Genomic DNA, 19,712 nt, shown 5'->3' with positions numbered 1-19,712 from the left:
TAAAAAATGTTATTGAAACAAATATAGTTTAGTTTGTGAAGACAATAACAGTAGATAGTTGATTGGCTTCTATTTCAGGTTTCTTTTTTCTGTTTTGGATTTTAATTAAAGTCAATGTCAGTGCTGACCAAAGGGACTAGTTAGTTAATTAGTTTGCATTCTACATGTCATTAGAATGCCATCAATGAACAGCTTAAAATCTGATGAAATAGTGACCCTTTGATTTTTTTGTTTGTTTTATCATACAAGTTTGGAAAGTAATCTACAATAAATAATTTCTTCATTGTCGAGTTTGATTAAAAAAGTTATTTAATTAAATTAAAATTAAAAAGTTGAGAAAAATTGATTTCAACCATTCTCAGATTGTTTAAATCTTGATTTAAATTAGATTAAATCCGGGGTTTAAATTTTGTTCAAACTTGCCTGCTCCTGAAATAAAAGTAGCTTAAGATTTCTTTGAGGGGCCCTTAGGCTCTGATCTCGTGTCCATCCAAGATGTCCAATTAGTGAGGAATTCTACTTGATTTATTCGGATGCTTCTGCTGCTCCACTATTTAAGAAGATTGCTTTTATAAAAAAAAAAATAGAAATGTATGTTTCTGTCTATTTGTTTAGACATGCTTAGATTTAATTAGACAGATTTGAAGCAGTTTAGACATCTGGAATAGCTTATCTATTTTTAGTCCCATAAAATGTTTTTACAAATAGAATTGAGATGTGTGAATAAATGTAACAATGTGCATTCCAGTAGTGTAGCTATTTAACCCAACAGAAAACTTTTTGTAAGTTCCCCCCCCACCCCGCCCTTTTTTTTTTTTAACTCAATGCAATATAGCTTTCAAACACAGACCAGTTATATTCTAATTCTTGGAGAATTAGTTTGTTATTTTTGTAAAGACCCATAAGAATCAACGACTTCTGAAATACTAGATTAAGACATTAATAGAGGATCTAATGGAGAGTGTGTGTAGACATTCGAAAAAAAATTGAACCTACTGCTTCATTAGCTCCCTCTTTAAGTCAAACTGTGAATAATGAATATTAAAATAGGAGGCTAGATAAATGATGCCCAACCTAATTCGACCTGCGGGCTGTTTTAATTTCCGACACTCGCGTCGCGAGACATGACCAAAAAGGTACAAAAACGAAATGAAATCGACCTGAAACCATTTGATTAGAAACTTACACTAATTAATGAGACATTGGAAATTCATTTTTGTTTTCACGCATCGGGAAATGGCTTCATTTCTCTTTCAAAATATGAGCAGCATTGTAGCTAGCTTTACCACTGACTCATTTTCTTGTCTCTTTTTTGGTAAATATTCTCATAAATCCTCCAATCTATAAATCCTCCAATCTGTAGGCGTAGTTGAAACATCTTTTAATCACGGCTCAAACCAAGAATGCCGTCAAATTTGTTTCATAATGTCTTTTGTATGTACGCCTATGGTGTTTTTTTTTAACATCCACACTTTCTTTAAAACAACAACAACAAAAAAAAAAACATGGCGTATTATTATCATGTTCCACAAACACCTAAAGATCCCATTCTTGGTAGATTCAACATTCAGAGTCCCATTTCATAAAGGCACAAATGTTAAAAGTCTGTGTGTAGTCGCTGAATGAACTTTCTATGTTGTGTCTGTTGTATTTATGTGTATGTTTCTGTTGTGTTGTCTTTATATGAGAAAAGAGTCCTTGTAATCACAACAAATTTCCATAAGGATCAATAAAGCAGTCTTAGTCATGGTACCAATCCATCAGAGAAATAGTGAGTGATCTAACGTAGGTAAAGATACATTCTTCAACTTTTTTTTGAAGGGGGTGGATTTGTACACTTTGTGCAGACGTTTCGGGGGCCGGATATGGCCCTCGGGCCGTATTTTGGGTATCACTGCGTAAGACCATTATTGTTTGGTTCATAGACGTAATAGAAATACCAACTGTTAATTAATGGCATTGTATTTATAGGCAATGGATTTAATTATATTTTATTATTATTACATAGGATAGGGCGAAAGAAGTTTAAAATATCTCTTTCGGAGACACGAAAGCTTGGAATTGGCCAAACACATTTATGAAGGGAACAGACATGAAAACATAAGGCCCTACACATCATAATAATTAGATCTGGGAAACGTGCCCGAGAGGCCATTCAAATAGTCTACTTGTGATTTACGCCAGTGAACAGTTCAAAAAGTGCCAATAAAACTTGAACAGCCACCTCAGTACTTTTTATTCTTATCTTATATAATTCAGACGTGACTTGCTCACACTGTTTTTTCCCCACTAAATCGCATCAAGCCATTATTTAGTTTTGCACCCTCCCTTCCCCTTTTCCAAAAAAAAAAAAAAAAAAAATCTTGGTTCACGTCTGTAGCGACGCCTCATCGTCTAAATAACACTAACACATTGATTCCTTTGAATAAATGTGACCACTGATACACACCCACGGGACTAGTTCACTCGACCCCTAGTTTTCACAGTGGTTGAGGTCATAGAAACTAAGAATGGCAGGACTGGGCTAGTTCACCGGACAGTGTGTTGATTGAGACAGTACCTCGGCTTCACAACAAAAAAGTGTTTATGTTACAGTGTTTATGTAACTGTGTTTCTTTCGAAGCACGTCAAGGAAATGATCAAAATACGTCTGCTCAGACGGATATGAATAGAAGCCTGTGAAGGAGAACGTGAATGAAAACCTTGTGTTCTGAACTGTCTTATCAGTGCGATGCAGTGTAGACGCCTCGGTCTCGCGCCTTCTGTCATTCTTAATTCTTTACTTGCTTTCTTAAAAGCGAAAATTTAATCGCAAACTGACTCCCTGAATTATAATGTTTTTTATACGAGCGTTCGCCCTGTGCAAAGAACTCCATAATAACACTTGATAATAACACTTGATAATGTACAAAATGTGTACACGTTTCAAGGCTCACTGAATGGTGGCCAATACATTTAGGTTAGCTTGGTTCACGTCGTGTTTAGTGTTGTTGTACTCTAGTTGTTGTACTCTAGTTGCTGTACTCTAGTTGTACTCTAGTTGCTGTACCCTAGTTGCTGTACTCTAGTTGTACTCTAGTTGCTGTACCCTAGTTGCTGTACTCTAGTTGTACTCTAGTTGCTGTACCCTAGTTGCTGTACTCTAGTTGCTGTACTCTAGTTGTTGTGCTCTAGTTGTTGTACTCTAGTTGTACTCTAGTTGCTGTACTCTAGTTGCTGTACTCTAGTTGTACTCTAGTTGTTGTACTCTAGTTGCTGTACCCTAGTTGTTGTACTCTAGTTGCTGTACTCTAGTTGTTGTACTCTAGTTGTTGTACTCTAGTTGCTGTACTCTAGTTGCTGTACTCTAGTTGCTGTACTCTAGTTGTACTCTAGTTGTTGTACTCTAGTTGCTGTACTCTAGTTGCTGTACTCTAGTTGCTGTACTCTAGTTGTTGTACTCTAGTTGTACTCTAGTTGCTGTACTCTAGTTGCTGTACTCTAGTTGTTGTACTCTAGTTGCTGTACTCTAGTTGCTGTACTCTAGTTGTACTCTAGTTGTTGTACTCTAGTTGCTGTACCCTAGTTGCTGTACTCTAGTTGCTGTACTCTAGTTGCTGTACTCTAGTTGTTGTACTCTAGTTGCTGTACTCTAGTTGCTGTACTCTAGTTGCTGTACTCTAGTTGCTGTACTCTAGTTGCTGTACTCTAGTTGCTGTACTCTAGTTGCTGTACTCTAGTTGTTGTACTCTAGTTGTTGTACTCTAGTTGTACTCTAGTTGCTGTACTCTAGTTGCTGTACTCTAGTTGCTGTACTCTAGTTGCTGTACTCTAGTTGCTGTACTCTAGTTGTTGTACTCTAGTTACTGTACTCTAGTTGCTGTACTCTAGTTGTTGTACTCTAGTTACTGTACCCTAGTTGCTGTACTCTAGTTGCTGTACTCTAGTTGTTGTACTCTAGTTACTGTACTCTAGTTGTTGTACCCTAGTTGCTGTACTCTAGTTGTTGTACTCTAGTTGCTGTACTCTAGTTGCTGTACTCTAGTTACTGTACTCTAGTTGTTGTACCCTAGTTGCTGTACTCTAGTTGCTGTACTCTAGTTGTTGTACTCTAGTTGTTGTACTCGTTACTGTACTCTAGTTGTTGTACTCTAGTTGTTGTACCCTAGTTGCTGTACTCTAGTTGCTGTACTCTAGTTGTTGTACTCTAGTTGTTGTACTCGTTACTGTACTCTAGTTGTTGTACTCTAGTTGTTGTACCCTAGTTGTTGTACTCTAGTTGTTGTACTCTAGTTGTTGTACTCTAGTTGTTGTACTCTAGTTGTTGTACTCTAGTTGTTGTACCCTAGTTGTTGTACCCTAGTTGTTGTACTCTAGTTGTTGTACTCTAGTTGTTGTACCCTAGTTGCTGTACTCTAGTTGTTGTACTCTAGTTGCTGTACTCTAGTTGCTGTACTCTAGTTGCTGTACTCTAGTTGCTGTACTCTAGTTGTTGTACTCTAGTTGCTGTACTCTAGTTGCTGTACCCTAGTTGCTGTACTCTAGTTGCTGTACTCTAGTTGTTGTACTCTAGTTGTTGTACTCGTTACTGTACTCTAGTTGTTGTACCCTAGTTGCTGTACTCTAGTTGTTGTACTCTAGTTACTGTACTCTAGTTGTTGTACCCTAGTTGTTGTACCCTAGTTGCTGTACTCTAGTTGCTGTACTCTAGTTGCTGTACTCTAGTTGCTGTATTCTAGTTGCTGTACTCTAGTTGCTGTACTCTAGTTGTTGTACTCTAGTTGCTGTACTCTAGTTGCTGCAGTGACTTCAACATTTAATAGACAGTAATGCAGCAATAACCTGCCTCGTTTTAATATTGGTTGTTTTTTAGTTCTTAGTTTGCCTGTTTTTGGTTTTCTCAAGTCATTAGGAATCCATGTTTTCGCTAATAACATATTACCTATGCTTGGCTATAATGTATTTTGTGTCTTCCTTGTGGGTTTTGCTGGGTAAATTGAGGCAATAGTTTCCAATTTCCCCATCCTCCCATGTGCAAACATAATTTTTTTTAAAATGGTTTTGGTGTTTTGAGATCATTTATATATTTTTAACAAATAATTTGATATTGGCAGCAGATTAAGAAAGAAATGGTTTGACATATTCTCTGTCAGTTCCAAGAAGTATTTCTACGTTAGCTGTTTTCATCTTTCTTTTGATACACTGACAGATGTAAGCATTCTTCTTTACAAGCCTATAACCCTGCCAGAAATAGGCATGACTTATTAAGTGCCTGCTATATATCCTGAAACCTCAATACATTTTCCCCTTAGCGACATTTACATCTTTCAATCTTCTTAAAACAGTGCATCATCTAAATGCCCAACCATTAATTAACAAAACTTGTTTGACATCAACAATGAGGATAATTTCGACATCGTTTTCCTTTGTCTGCATCATGAGTGGAAAAATATATGCACGTCTCAACTGGCCATGTTAAACAGTTCCATCCATCCATCCCAGTGGCGCTACAGCCCATGGAGGGGCTCTGGCCTGCTTTAACACCTCCTTCCATTCAGATCTCTCCTGGGCCTTTCGTCTCCACGCCCTAACCCCAAGCTGCTTCAGTTCTGTTTCCACGTCATCTATCCATCGCATTCGGGGTCTGCCTTTGGGTCGCCTGCCTTTTGGTTTTTGCCTGTATACGATTTTCACCCCTCTGTTGTCTGACATTCTTTCAAGGTGACCTGCCCAACAGTTCACTCATCTTTAATCTTCGGAATCAAAGACATAGCCATTATTATTATTATTATTATACCAGTTAATTCGGGCCATGGACGCGATTGTTTTAGTTCGAATTACCAGTGGTCCGATAAAACCGATTGGACTGTACCTCGCCATACAGGGAGTGATGGTAATATAGCTATATTATATAGGAGACAGTTTAATAAAAGTAAATCAAATAACAAGTCGCCTAGACCGTCAAGATGTGTTAAGTCACTTGTAAATGTCCCGACACACTTGCACGGTCACACATTTACTGGCTAGTTTGTATAAATGACGGGGAAACCTATAGCTCAACTCAGTAGGGTCTATTGATGGGCGGAGTTTTTTTAGATCAATTTACCTCTTTTGAAATTAAAAAAAAATAGGCTTAAGAAAAAAAAATGTTGCGTTCTATAAATTGACATGTAGGTATTGCCATCTTCGAATAAATGTGGCCAATTGCAGTCGCCCGACTTGGTAGCAGATACTAATTGCTTGTTGCTGTATCAGTCTCTCATTGGCTGGCAGATAAACAGCTTCACCGCTGTGCCGAAACATTATATTGGAGGAGATATATTTTGTTCACAATTACTGCCGAAATGTGAAGTGAAGCGAATAATTAAGTATTACCATCATTTACGATCGCTAAATCGTGTTTCTTAAATCTTCACGAAATCTAGAACATTCCATCCTTTTGCCCAAGATGAACCATTTTCCCCTTTATGTTTGTTCCTAACCTGTCTGAAGGCTATGCTACGAAACTACTTGCATGAAACCAAATGAAAAAAACAGGAATGTGATTGTGATCCAATTGCATCTTGGCTGCTGGAGAGTTACGAGGATGATTTCTATGAAATCGTAGATGGCTATCGTGTGGAGTTCAATCCTCAAAAGCCGGCCGCGCTCTAGGCATGGAGTTTTGTCTGTTACACAATAGCTCGCTTGTTTGCTCAGCATTTTCGTTTTGCTAATAGCTGATCTCCTTGCCTCGTAATTACCGACATATCACATAGGCCTATACGAGAAGCGATCAAGGGCTAGCATTTCCTAGTCGTGGATGTCAAATTCACATTCTTTGAGGGTGTCTTTTTTATCGCATTTGTTCACTCCCTTGCCTTGCGTGCGGTTCCAGCACACGGCTCCAAATAAAGTTGGGGGGAAAAAAATGTACTTCTGCCCTGCCTGAAGCCACATTGACTTTTCGGAAGTAGGTCATCGTCTAGATGATGTTGTAATCTATTGAGTAGCACCCTAGCCAGAATTTTGACATCCATTGAGAGGAGGGATATGTTACGAGGGTTATTTCATAACTATTTCCCTTCCTCTTTTTCAGATGATTGATTGAGGGAACTTTGGGGTAGTTTTTTTTTTTTTTGTTACCCTATTTTCTGGTAGAGCTCTGTAAGTTTAGCTGTCCGTTCCGTACTTTCAACTGCATCTATTTCAATCTAATCTCGCTTCCATACCTTTTGACAAGATAGGTATGGCAGTTAAAACTTCATTAGCCTGGGAGGATCAGCTAGCGTCTGGTTAATTGGGGCTTGTTCCAAGCAGGCAATGGCTTCAGTGTTAACGGCCAGTTAAGGAGGATGTTGAAATGTTCAGTCCAGTGTCCAAAAAATCTCCTCTTTATCTAAAAGCAGTTTGTTTCCATCAGCACTGTGAGAGATTAGCCAATGTCTTGAAGCAGTTTGTTTCCATCAGCACTGAGTATGAGAGATTAGCCATTGTCTGGAAGCAGTTTGTTTCCATCAGCACTGAGTGTGAGAGATTAGCCATTGTCTGGAAGCAGTTTGTTTCCATCAGCACTGAGTGTGAGAGATTAGCCATTGTCTGGAAGCAGTTTGTTTCCATCAGCACTGAGTGTGAGAGATTAGCCATTGTCTGGAAGCAGTTTGTTTCCATCAGCACTGAGTATGAGAGATTAGCCATTGTCTTGAAGCAGTTTGTTTCCATCAGCACTGAGTATGAAAGATTAGCCATTGTCTGGAAGCAGTTTGTTTCCATCAGCACTGAGTGTGTGAGATTAGCCATTGTCCTGAAGCAGTTTGTTTCCATCAGCACTGAGTATGAAAGATTAGCCATTGTCTTGAAGCAGTTTGTTTCCATCAGCACTGAGTATGAAAGATTAGCCATTGTCTTGAAGCAGTTTGTTTCCATCAGCACTGAGTATGAAAGATTAGCCATTGTTTGGAAGCAGTTTGTTTCCATCAGCACTGAGTGTGTGAGATTAGCCATTGTCTTGAAGCAGTTTGTTTCCATCAGCACTGAGTATGAAAGATTAGCCATTGTCTGGAAGCAGTTTGTTTCCATCAGCACTGAGTATGAAAGATTAGCCATTGTCTTGAAGCAGTTTGTTTCCATCAGCACTGAGTATGAAAGATTAGCCATTGTCTTGAAGCAGTTTGTTTCCATCAGCATTGAGTATGAAAGATTAGCCATTGTCTTGAAGCAGTTTGTTTCCATCAGCATTGAGTATGAGAGATTAGCCATTGTCTGGAAGCAGTTTGTTTCCATCAGCACTGAGTGTGTGAGATTAGCCATTGCCTTGAAGCAGTTTGTTTCCATCAGCACTGAGTATGAGAGATTAGCCATTGTCTGGAAGCAGTTTGTTTCCATCAGCACTGAGTGTGTGAGATTAGCCATTGTCCTGAAGCAGTTTGTTTCCATCAGCACTGAGTATGAGAGATTAGCCATTGTCCTGAAGCAGTTTGTTTCCATCAGCACTGAGTATGAGAGATTAGCCATTGTCTGGAAGCAGTTTGTTTCCATCAGCACTGAGTATGAGAGATTAGCCATTGTCTGGAAGCAGTTTGTTTCCATCAGCATTGAGTATGAGAGATTAGCCATTGTCTGGAAGCAGTTTGTTTCCATCAGCACTGAGTATGAAAGATTAGCCATTGTCTGGAAGCAGTTTGTTTCCATCAGCACTGAGTGTGAGAGATTAGCCATTGTCTTGAAGCAGTTTGTTTCCATCAGCACTGAGTGTGAGAGATTAGCCATTGTCTTGAAGCAGTTTGTTTCCATCAGTACTGAGTATGAGAGATTAGCCATTGTCTTCAAGCAGTTTGTTTCCATCAGCACTGAGTATGAGAGATTAGCCATTGCCTTGAAGCAGTTTGTTTCCATCAGCACTGAGTATGAGAGATTAGCCATTGTCTGGAAAAAGTTGGTTTCCATCAGCACTGAGTATGAGAGATTAGCCATTGTCTGGAAAAAGTTGGTTTCCATCAGCACTGACTATGAGAGATTAGCCATTGTCTTCAAGCAGTTTGTTTCCATCAGCACTGAGTGTGAGAGATTAGCCATTGTCTTGAAGCAGTTTGTTTCCATCAGCACTGAGTGTGAGAGATTAGCCATTGTCTGGAAGCAGTTTGTTTCCATCAGCACTGAGTGTGAGAGATTAGCCATTGCCTTGAAGCAGTTTGTTTCCATCAGCACTGAGTATGAGAGATTAGCCATTGTCTGGAAGCAGTTTGTTTCCATCAGCACTGAGTGTGAGAGATTAGCCATTGTCTTGAAGCAGTTTGTTTCCATCAGCACTGAGTATCAGAGATTAGCCATTGTCTGGAAGCAGTTTGTTTCAATCAGCACTGAGTATGAGAGATTAGCCATTGTATTGAAGCAGTTTGTTTCCATTAGCACTGAGTATCAGAGATTAGCCATTGCCTTGAAGCAGTTTGTTTCCATCAGCACTGAGTATGAGAGATTAGCCATTGTCTGGAAGCAGTTTGTTTCAATCAGCACTGAGTATGAGAGATTAGCCATTGTCTGGAAGCAGTTTGTTTCCATCAGCACTGAGTATGAGAGATTAGCCATTGTCCTGAAGCAGTTTGTTTCCATCAGCACTGAGTATGAAAGATTAGCCATTGTCTTGAAGCAGTTTGTTTCCATCAGCACTGAGTATGAAAGATTAGCCATTGTCTTGAAGCAGTTTGTTTCCATCAGCACTGAGTATGAAAGATTAGCCATTGTTTGGAAGCAGTTTGTTTCCATCAGCACTGAGTGTGTGAGATTAGCCATTGTCTTGAAGCAGTTTGTTTCCATCAGCACTGAGTATGAAAGATTAGCCATTGTCTGGAAGCAGTTTGTTTCCATCAGCACTGAGTATGAAAGATTAGCCATTGTCTTGAAGCAGTTTGTTTCCATCAGCACTGAGTATGAAAGATTAGCCAATGTCTTGAAGCAGTTTGTTTCCATCAGCATTGAGTATGAAAGATTAGCCATTGTCTTGAAGCAGTTTGTTTCCATCAGCATTGAGTATGAGAGATTAGCCATTGTCTGGAAGCAGTTTGTTTCCATCAGCACTGAGTGTGTGAGATTAGCCATTGCCTTGAAGCAGTTTGTTTCCATCAGCACTGAGTATGAGAGATTAGCCATTGTCTGGAAGCAGTTTGTTTCCATCAGCACTGAGTGTGTGAGATTAGCCATTGTCCTGAAGCAGTTTGTTTCCATCAGCACTGAGTATGAGAGATTAGCCATTGTCCTGAAGCAGTTTGTTTCCATCAGCACTGAGTATGAGAGATTAGCCATTGTCTGGAAGCAGTTTGTTTCCATCAGCACTGAGTATGAGAGATTAGCCATTGTCTGGAAGCAGTTTGTTTCCATCAGCATTGAGTATGAGAGATTAGCCATTGTCTGGAAGCAGTTTGTTTCCATCAGCACTGAGTATGAAAGATTAGCCATTGTCTGGAAGCAGTTTGTTTCCATCAGCACTGAGTGTGAGAGATTAGCCATTGTCTTGAAGCAGTTTGTTTCCATCAGCACTGAGTGTGAGAGATTAGCCATTGTCTTGAAGCAGTTTGTTTCCATCAGTACTGAGTATGAGAGATTAGCCATTGTCTTCAAGCAGTTTGTTTCCATCAGCACTGAGTATGAGAGATTAGCCATTGCCTTGAAGCAGTTTGTTTCCATCAGCACTGAGTATGAGAGATTAGCCATTGTCTGGAAAAAGTTGGTTTCCATCAGCACTGAGTATGAGAGATTAGCCATTGTCTGGAAAAAGTTGGTTTCCATCAGCACTGACTATGAGAGATTAGCCATTGTCTTCAAGCAGTTTGTTTCCATCAGCACTGAGTGTGAGAGATTAGCCATTGTCTTGAAGCAGTTTGTTTCCATCAGCACTGAGTGTGAGAGATTAGCCATTGTCTGGAAGCAGTTTGTTTCCATCAGCACTGAGTGTGAGAGATTAGCCATTGCCTTGAAGCAGTTTGTTTCCATCAGCACTGAGTATGAGAGATTAGCCATTGTCTGGAAGCAGTTTGTTTCCATCAGCACTGAGTGTGAGAGATTAGCCATTGTCTTGAAGCAGTTTGTTTCCATCAGCACTGAGTATCAGAGATTAGCCATTGTCTGGAAGCAGTTTGTTTCAATCAGCACTGAGTATGAGAGATTAGCCATTGTATTGAAGCAGTTTGTTTCCATTAGCACTGAGTATCAGAGATTAGCCATTGCCTTGAAGCAGTTTGTTTCCATCAGCACTGAGTATCAGAGATTAGCCATTGTCTGGAAGCAGTTTGTTTCAATCAGCACTGAGTATGAGAGATTAGCCATTGTCTGGAAGCAGTTTGTTTCCATCAGCACTGAGTATGAGAGATTAGCCATTGTCTGGAAGCAGTTTGTTTCCATCAGCACTGAGTGTGAGAGATTAGCCATTGCCTTGAAGCAGTTTGTTTCCATCAGCACTGAGTGTGAGAGATTAGCCATTGTCTGGAAAAAGTTGGTTTCCATTAGCACTGAGTGTGTGAGATTAGCCATTGTCTGGAAGCAGTTTGTTTCCATTAGCACTGAGTATCAGAGATTAGCCATTGCCTTGAAGCAGTTTGTTTCCATCAGCACTGAGTATCAGAGATTAGCCATTGCCTTGAAGCAGTTTGTTTCCATCAGCACTGAGTATCAGAGATTAGCCATTGTCTGGAAGCAGTTTGTTTCCATCAGCACTGAGTATGAGAGATTAGCCATTGTCTGGAAGCAGTTTGTTTCCATCAGCACTGAGTATGAGAGATTAGCCATTGCCTTGAAGCAGTTTGTTTCCATCAGCACTGAGTATGAGAGATTAGCCATTGCCTTGAAGCAGTTTGTTTCCATCAGCACTGAGTATCAGAGATTAGCCATTGCCTTGAAGCAGTTTGTTTCCATCAGCACTGAGTATGAGAGATTAGCCATTGTCTGGAAGCAGTTTGTTTCCATCAGCACTGAGTATGAGAGATTAGCCATTGCCTTGAAGCAGTTTGTTTCCATCAGCACTGAGTATGAGAGATTAGCCATTGCCTTGAAGCAGTTTGTTTCCATCAGCACTGAGTATGAGAGATTAGCCATTGTCTGGAAGCAGTTTGTTTCCATCAGCACTGAGTATGAGAGATTAGCCATTGTCTGGAAGCAGTTTGTTTCCATCAGCACTGAGTATCAGAGATTAGCCATTGTCTGGAAGCAGTTTGTTTCCATCAGCACTGAGTATGAAAGATTAGCCATTGTCTGGAAGCTGTTTGTTTCCATCAGCACTGAGTATGAGAGATTAGCCATTGTCTGGAAGCAGTTTGTTTCCATCAGCACTGAGTATGAGAGATTAGCCATTGTCTGGAAGCAGTTTGTTTCCATCAGCACTGAGTATGAGAGATTAGCCATTGTCTGGAAGCAGTTTGTTTCCATCAGCACTGAGTATCAGAGATTAGCCATTGTTTGGAAGCAGTTTGTCTCCATCAGCACTGAGTATAAGAGATTAGCCATTGTCTTGAAGCAGTTTGTTTCCATCAGCACTGAGTATGAAAGATTAGCCATTGTCTTGTCAACCAGACACGCTTTCAATGGACTGAAAGAATATTTTTGAGTTACATGCTGGATGACAGCTGAATCCAGCTGCAGCTATGAGCCTTGTAGCAGCGTGGTGCGTGTAGAGCACACTGATAATTCACTGTACCCTCATCAACTCCATGAACTAGATGACCAAAGTTTTAAACTCTCTGCCCACTGAGCTCCCAGAGACCATGTGTTCCAAAAGCAACATTATTTCTTACCTATTTAGATTAGTTTGCTTTTTTAGTTCTCTTTTTATGTCTGTTATGTTCTTAAGGCATCTAGAGTCAAAATTATGCTTTTTTAGTAGCACTTGGTCAAATTATTAATAATCGTTATATTTTTATAAATCTACTTCTATGACTAGAAAGGGTTTGTCCCAGACGTAGAACACCAGCCATGAGTAACCCAGCTAGTAGTAATAAAATAGATGTTTGAAATAGAATGGTATTGGTTTGATCAGAGTCAACTTCAAGTGATAATCTACCCAGTATTGTTGTGCTTTTTTTTTTATTTTACAGGCTACTATGAATAATGGCTATTGCTTTTTACAAAAGGATACATTTAATATTGTTAGGGTTAGACAAATTTATCTTTTAATGAAATAATCGATGAACTGAGTGGGAGAATCTAAATCTAAAAAAAAATAACATATGTGCATGTTGATTTTGTTTATATTGTCTGTGATATATATCATATGATTTATTTTATTTGATGTTCAAATTTTAACCAATAATTGATTATTTTCATTGCTCCATTGATATCTTTAGAGACATAATGGACAGAGAAGAGCAAAGAGACACAAAAATGCATTGTACATTTAATATCCTGGTAAGTATTTGACTCAGGTGACTGACATACTATTATTGTAAATAATGGAGATAACTAACTTAATTTTTACTGTATTAATTTCATGGGCTTTGTAAATGTGCAAAGATGTCTACATCTTTCATTTTCAGTTCTGATGCAACAACATAATAATTAAAAAAAAATAATCTGGATAGTCTTCATTAAAAAATATATTTGCTTATGACCTATGAAATGAGATTAAAGTTATCAAATATGATCCTTATAAATGCTAATCTTATAAAACCAATCATTGCCCATGTGTATTGCAGTTTAAGGCGGTATATGTGTTGGTGGTAGAGGAGCCGCCCATTTTTTGTTTGGCACACTTTTTTTTCCAGAGCTGAGGCCAATAGGTTTTTGCTGTCCATAACTTCCTTCGTGACTTCCTCTCTCCACATAGTGCCGTCCAGTGCTATGTCTTCCCAGTAGTCAACATCAATGCTAACATAAGCCTTGCTTTGTGCAGTGAACCATAAGAATATGGCATAAACCATGTTGCACATATGTCAATGATAAAAACAAAGAGGCCAATTTTTGAAACAAATTACAAAAATGATTACTCTCAAAAGATTTCTCATTGTGTTTCCATAAATCCATTTCCATAAATATTGGCACAATGTAATGATTTATTGAGCTATGTACAAACTCATTGTCCTATGTGATATTGTATTGTCCACTGTTGTTATCATATGGAATAAGTCAGTTGCTTATGGAATTACTCATTGTATATATTTCCTATTCATTAGACTTATGAAATGTTTCCAGCATTGACTTGAAATAGTTTCCAGGTGATTATACTATCTGTATCCATCGATTACAGCTTTGACATTAGCTTTATTTTATAGATATTTTCTTCTCTGTCAATGGCATTGCAGATTATATTATCTACATAGTCAAATGTCTTGGACTATTATTAAGATGTTCTTCGTCAAATGTCTGTTCTTATGACATTAGCTTAATGACATCTAATATTAATGTACTACATTGAGCTTCATTAGTGAAAACTGTGATGTCTAGATTTTTTAGTTGATTAATGCAAAAAATTGTCTTAAAAATTTCCTTCTGGTCTCTCAGTTTAGGTTAACCTGTTTGGCACTGAAAGGAGAGAGATGCCTGTTATCTTAATGTAGTTGGAAACTTGACCAGAAATCATTCTTTTTGTTTTTTGAAAATTGTCTAAAATTCTTTCTAATCCTAGAGTCATACAAAGTTTGTATCACATTTCACTTTTGGTTTTACTTAAAGTTTTTGCTTGGTTACCTATATGTGATAGATGCAACCATGTGGTTGTCATATGCAGATGTTTCACCTCCTACAGCTTAAAAAGTGCAATCTGGACTCTTAAGTTCAAAAGTTACAAAAACTTTATTATTTAAACTTGCCATTACAAGAGTGCTCATGACTTAATTGTTGTCTTTTTCTTTCTTCGATTTTGTAATTAAAATTTCCTCTGAGAGCTTGTAGGTGGGTTTTTTTTTGGGGGGGGGGGGATTTTTGCCCAGGCATGTGTGTTATGTATATCACTTTTATAATTTCCAGAGTTCATCTAAGTTCTCAATTGAAACTCCAGCATGTCATATCTAAATCTAATTTCATTGTTTTTTTCTCCACAATCTTATATTTATATGACTTTCATTTCATTTTATTACAGTTGAATTTATTAAAATTCAACTTAAAATATGTGACTCCCTTATCCATGTGTCTTTTTAAAGAAAAGTCTTTTTTTTAGTGTAGTGTCACAAGCTACACATTCAGCTCATCTCCCTTATCCATGTGTCTTTTTTAAGAAAAGTCTTTTTTTTTTTGTGTAGTGTCACAAGCTACACATTCGGCTCATCCTCCTTATCCTGATTAGCTTTAGGCTGATGAGTCCTGTGATGCATATTTAGTAACACACATTTATGGAAAGCTGATAAGTCCTCATTGACATGTAGTAGCATACTTTGAAGATGTCTATGACTAACTGCAGTTAAACACTTTCTATTTCAAAAATGCATGCCTCACATTATTCTTTGTCTTGTAGAGGAGCTCTTTTGTAGCAGAGGTGCACACTTAGTTACCAAATTCATTCCCTTGGACAAATGAAATCAGCTTATTATAACTTCTTTTTTTTAGTTATTTTCGGAAAATGTCTAGTGACTGTAGACACCTTGACTTTTGAAAACATTTGATCTATTTCAGAACTTTTACAAAGGAAATCGCATAGATATGTATATACGTTACATTTTGAGACTCTTTGATCTGCACTACAACGCCAACAACTTTGTTGAAGCAGGTCTTACTTTAAAACTCTATGCCAAGCTGTTGACATGGTCTACGGACCCACTTCCTCCTGAGATGTCTTACCCTAGTGCCACAGAAGCTGAAAGGAAAGAAGAGCTTTATACAAAGATTATAGCTTGCTTTGATAGGGGCAAGGTTAGCACTATGGTGTTCAATAGAACACTACAATTGTTAATCTATGTGATAATTGTTGTAGGCTTAGCATTTTGTCTTTATTTTACAGCATTTTGTCTTTATTTTACCGATACTGCTGTTGTATTATTACATTACAGATTTAAATAATAGTTTCTGATGCATGACAAAGGCAAAATTTGTAATAATTCAAAATAACAATCTGGCTCAACAATAATGGTCTATTCTATTGTTAGTTTAATTTCAAACTATTTCGTAAAAAAATTTGTCTGTTTTCTTGGTAAATGTTTTCTTTTTCAAATCATATTTATATTCAAAATCTTAGTAATAATTTTTTCCATTTGTATTTACATTTTAAAAAAAAAAAAAAAAACTACTTAGGAATTAAAATGATTGGATCACTTTTTTTTTTTTTTTTTAATCTTTATTTGAATACAAAAAGAGGCCACAAATAAAAGAAAAATCTTTTATCATTATGTGATGATGCCATTATGATAGAAATAGCATGAATTGTACTCAGTTAATAAAATAGTTTAATTTATGCATTTTCTTTCTCAATTTTCATTGCCATAATTTTAATTAGATATCTGTTCATTTCTGGCTAGGCTTGGGAGTATGGTTTACCTCTTTGTAAAGAGTTGACAGAATATTATGAAACAAGCTTTCAATACAACAAGTTAGCTGATATTTTGGTGAGGTTATGGATTGGTTTCGATTTTTCTATAGATTTTAAGACATCTTTGGTCTGTTTTTTTTTTTAAATAATTAGATATGAGTGGTAACTTTGTCTATACATGTGTTAGCAAACGAGTTTTCACTTTTTTTTTTTTTTGTTGATCCAAGTAACCTTTTAATTAAAAAATCTTTTTCCAGAAAAAACAAGCCACATTTTACCAAAACATTCTCGGAGGCAATCAGCTACGGCAAGATCCAATCTATTACAGGGTGGCTTACTATGGCAACACTTTCCCTCTATATTTAAAAGTAGGTTGAAGATCAGAGAAAAAACACTGAACAACTATTTGCAACAAAAACAAATAAAATAAAAAAAACTTATAGTGCTACGTATCTGTTTCAAGCAATTTTAAGTAATGATTTTTGTTTCAAGTAAATCATATTGAAATAGTTCAGTGCTTTCAAGGCATTGCTTTTATCTTGTGCTTGATCTGGTTTCTTTAAAGATCTGCGTTTGTTTATCTGTGTTTTGATTTTTCATTGTTCAATATTTTAAATTATTTTAGAACAAAGCTTTTATCTATCGAGGGGATGAGTGCTTAAGACTAGCAACTATCATGAATCAATTGACCACTGAGTATCCACTGGCTCAAATACTGACCAGTAATTCACCAGTGGATGAGAGCTGCAAGACAGGTGATGGGCAATGTAAGTTTTGAAAGTTGTGAAACTTTTGAGTTCATTTGTAGACATTTTCCACTCACAATCTTTGTATGAACATTGATTTTTTATGTTTATTGATACTTAATATGAAAAAAAAGTTGATATATCTCCAATGTTTTCTTTTCTCATTTGTATTTTTTACTATAAAAATTCCAATCAATGTTCTGCATATTCTGAATTAATTTAAAAAAAAAGTGAATCAGATGTTTTGTAAAGTTACAATTTGTTATTACAGTTGTACAGGTGTAGGTAGTTGTTCTGAAATATTTATATGTTTATTGATCATTTGCTAAAGAATAATTTTAAGCAGATTTATTGATATCAACCATTAATTTTAGTTCTTCATTGATTTCTCTTTTTTATTTCAGACATTCAGCTAGTCAGTGTTAAACCTGTGCCTGTTCAAAGGTTAGAATTTATCAACAAGGAAGTGCCAACTGAAATATCCTCATTCTATAACAGCAACGAAGTGGACACTTTCCAGTTTGATCGACCTTACCACAGGGATGATAAAGACAAGAATAATGAATTCAAGGTAAGAAGATTCATTGAATACAAAGTTTTATACACTCTCTTTCAGTCTTTTTTCAGCTGCCCTTATGTTTTGGCTATCTGTCCATCTGTCATGTTTAAATCTCAAAAGTTATTATCAGACTCAAAAACATCCTTTAGTCTTTTAAAAGCCTACTGCACTATTTTGAAATAGATTATGTAAAACAAAATGTATATTGCACTTCATGGTTGGTCTTATCTTGTATACATGTAGTGCTGTTGTCAATCTGATTGTACTTATACTCAGATTTAAAATCTATACATAGACCAAACAGCTAACCCTGAAACTGTGTCCTTATTTTTTTAACAGTTTGTGTACACATGTTGTTGCAAACTTTGGAAAGAATGACATAGCCTTCTCTCTAGTCCTACCAGATCTTGGGCGATAGAATAGAGATTAATAGTATGAATGAAGAACTGACTAGCTCATATCACTTTTCTTTTTTATACTGTCCTACTTAGTCTTAAAATATTACAATCCTTTTGTTTGTCCTTTTAGCAGTTTTTGTTTTATAAATTTCTGATGAAATTTTTACATTAAGCTTAATGCCCTTGTTGTCTGTGCATATGTTTGAGTCAGTCAAAATAATAAGGGTCAGCATTAGAGTGGATTCAGGACTATCTCAATTTGAAATTATAATTTTATACTATAATGAGTAATTTAGATAAAGTGTAATCAGATATTTTAAGGCCTCAGTGATTATGTTTAGTATGATTATTGGTATCAGCTCATTATTTTGTGTTGTTACATGTCATGTATCAGTTTTAGAACCCCTGTAACATTTGGTGACTAGTAGTCACTTAACTATTCTGTGCGTTATCAGCACGAGATTTTACTTGGTCAAGTAACTGACCACGAGGTGGACACCCCAGTAGATTTCAGACTCCCGTAGAGAGAGGAGTGATATAGATATCTTTCACAGTGTAGTGATGTACATGTAATTAAGTTGTTATAATTGATTTGCATTCATTGGAGTATTTTTCATGATGGCTTATGTTGCCAGATATCTTTTGTGGATTATATTATTGTGTCAATAAAATATACGTCTGCTACCAGTGTGTTTATCAATAATTCTAAATGTTGTCGTTGGAGACCTTAGTATACCAGTGTTGTTGCGCACTTGCAAATCTAGTGCGTGTAAGAAAGTATTTGGTTTAGAAGAACACTATAGTAGTACCAGAAGAGGTACCTACAACATACACGACATTCGCGTCATCATGCCTTTAGCAACAACCAGGCTGTGACATTACAAAAAAGCTAATGTGTAGTCATTTTGAATCACAGGGTTTATGACTAGTAAAATGATTGAGGGCTCAGTTAACATATTATATCTAGTATAGCAAAATTATTTGATTATTCACAGAGCCTGTGTCTTGAGAGAACTGTCATGAAGAGTTCATACCCTTTGCCAGGAATTCTTCGCTGGTATGAGGTTGTTAAAACTGAGACTCTTCATTTCTGCCCAGTTCAAACAGCATACATGACAGTACAACAGATGAATGAAGAGCTAAGGGTCAGTTCCGATAATGCGGCCAATTGTCCTGAGCAATATTTGAGTCACCTGTCGATGAGGCTTCAAGGAGTTATAAGTGGGGCAGTCAATGGTGGAATACCTAAGTACCAGGAGGTTAGAAAATGTTAGCACAATTGGAATAGATGATGATTCAAAACATATATGGGTGAAATATCCATATATGATTATGTGCATTTTAATTTATTGCATTCAACTAACAAATTACATTATTTTAGCTTTAAGTTTTCTTAATTTTTTTAAACTTTAAAAGGGGGGATTGCTTAGATCTTTTAGAACTCTGATTTGAGGAAGACTGTTTATAATGAAATTCTTTTTGTTTGATACCTAGACTATTGAATACAACATTGAATATTGAGTTCTGTAACATTAACTTTTGAACATATTGACATGACTGAACAGCATTTAAAAACTTAAACAACCTTACCTATGTAGTAAAAGTTTCCATTG

General features: G+C 36.9%; 1 protein-coding gene across 4 annotated transcripts in view; it reads left to right on the top strand.

Annotated features, from left to right (window-relative positions):
• The window catches only part of LOC106078744 (dedicator of cytokinesis protein 3-like), a 104,514-nt gene that overhangs the window by 68,807 nt on the left and 15,995 nt on the right, over positions 1–19,712 (top strand). For all 4 annotated transcript variants that reach the window (XM_056028082.1, XM_056028083.1, XM_056028080.1 and 1 more), the window contains 7 exons: positions 13,287–13,347; positions 15,547–15,783; positions 16,386–16,472; positions 16,654–16,764; positions 17,022–17,163; positions 17,547–17,713; positions 19,095–19,358. In XM_056028082.1, coding sequence (XP_055884057.1) covers positions 13,287–13,347; positions 15,547–15,783; positions 16,386–16,472; positions 16,654–16,764; positions 17,022–17,163; positions 17,547–17,713; positions 19,095–19,358 — 1,069 coding nt within the window. The remainder of the gene's footprint in view (positions 1–13,286; positions 13,348–15,546; positions 15,784–16,385; positions 16,473–16,653; positions 16,765–17,021; positions 17,164–17,546; positions 17,714–19,094; positions 19,359–19,712) is intronic.

Source organism: Biomphalaria glabrata, chromosome 4 (assembly GCF_947242115.1).
Source record: "Biomphalaria glabrata chromosome 4, xgBioGlab47.1, whole genome shotgun sequence".
In the NCBI taxonomy this organism is placed as follows: domain Eukaryota; kingdom Metazoa; phylum Mollusca; class Gastropoda; family Planorbidae; genus Biomphalaria; species Biomphalaria glabrata.
The sequence above is the reverse complement of the archived record's forward strand: the minus strand, read 5'-3'. Positions and strand labels throughout refer to the sequence as shown.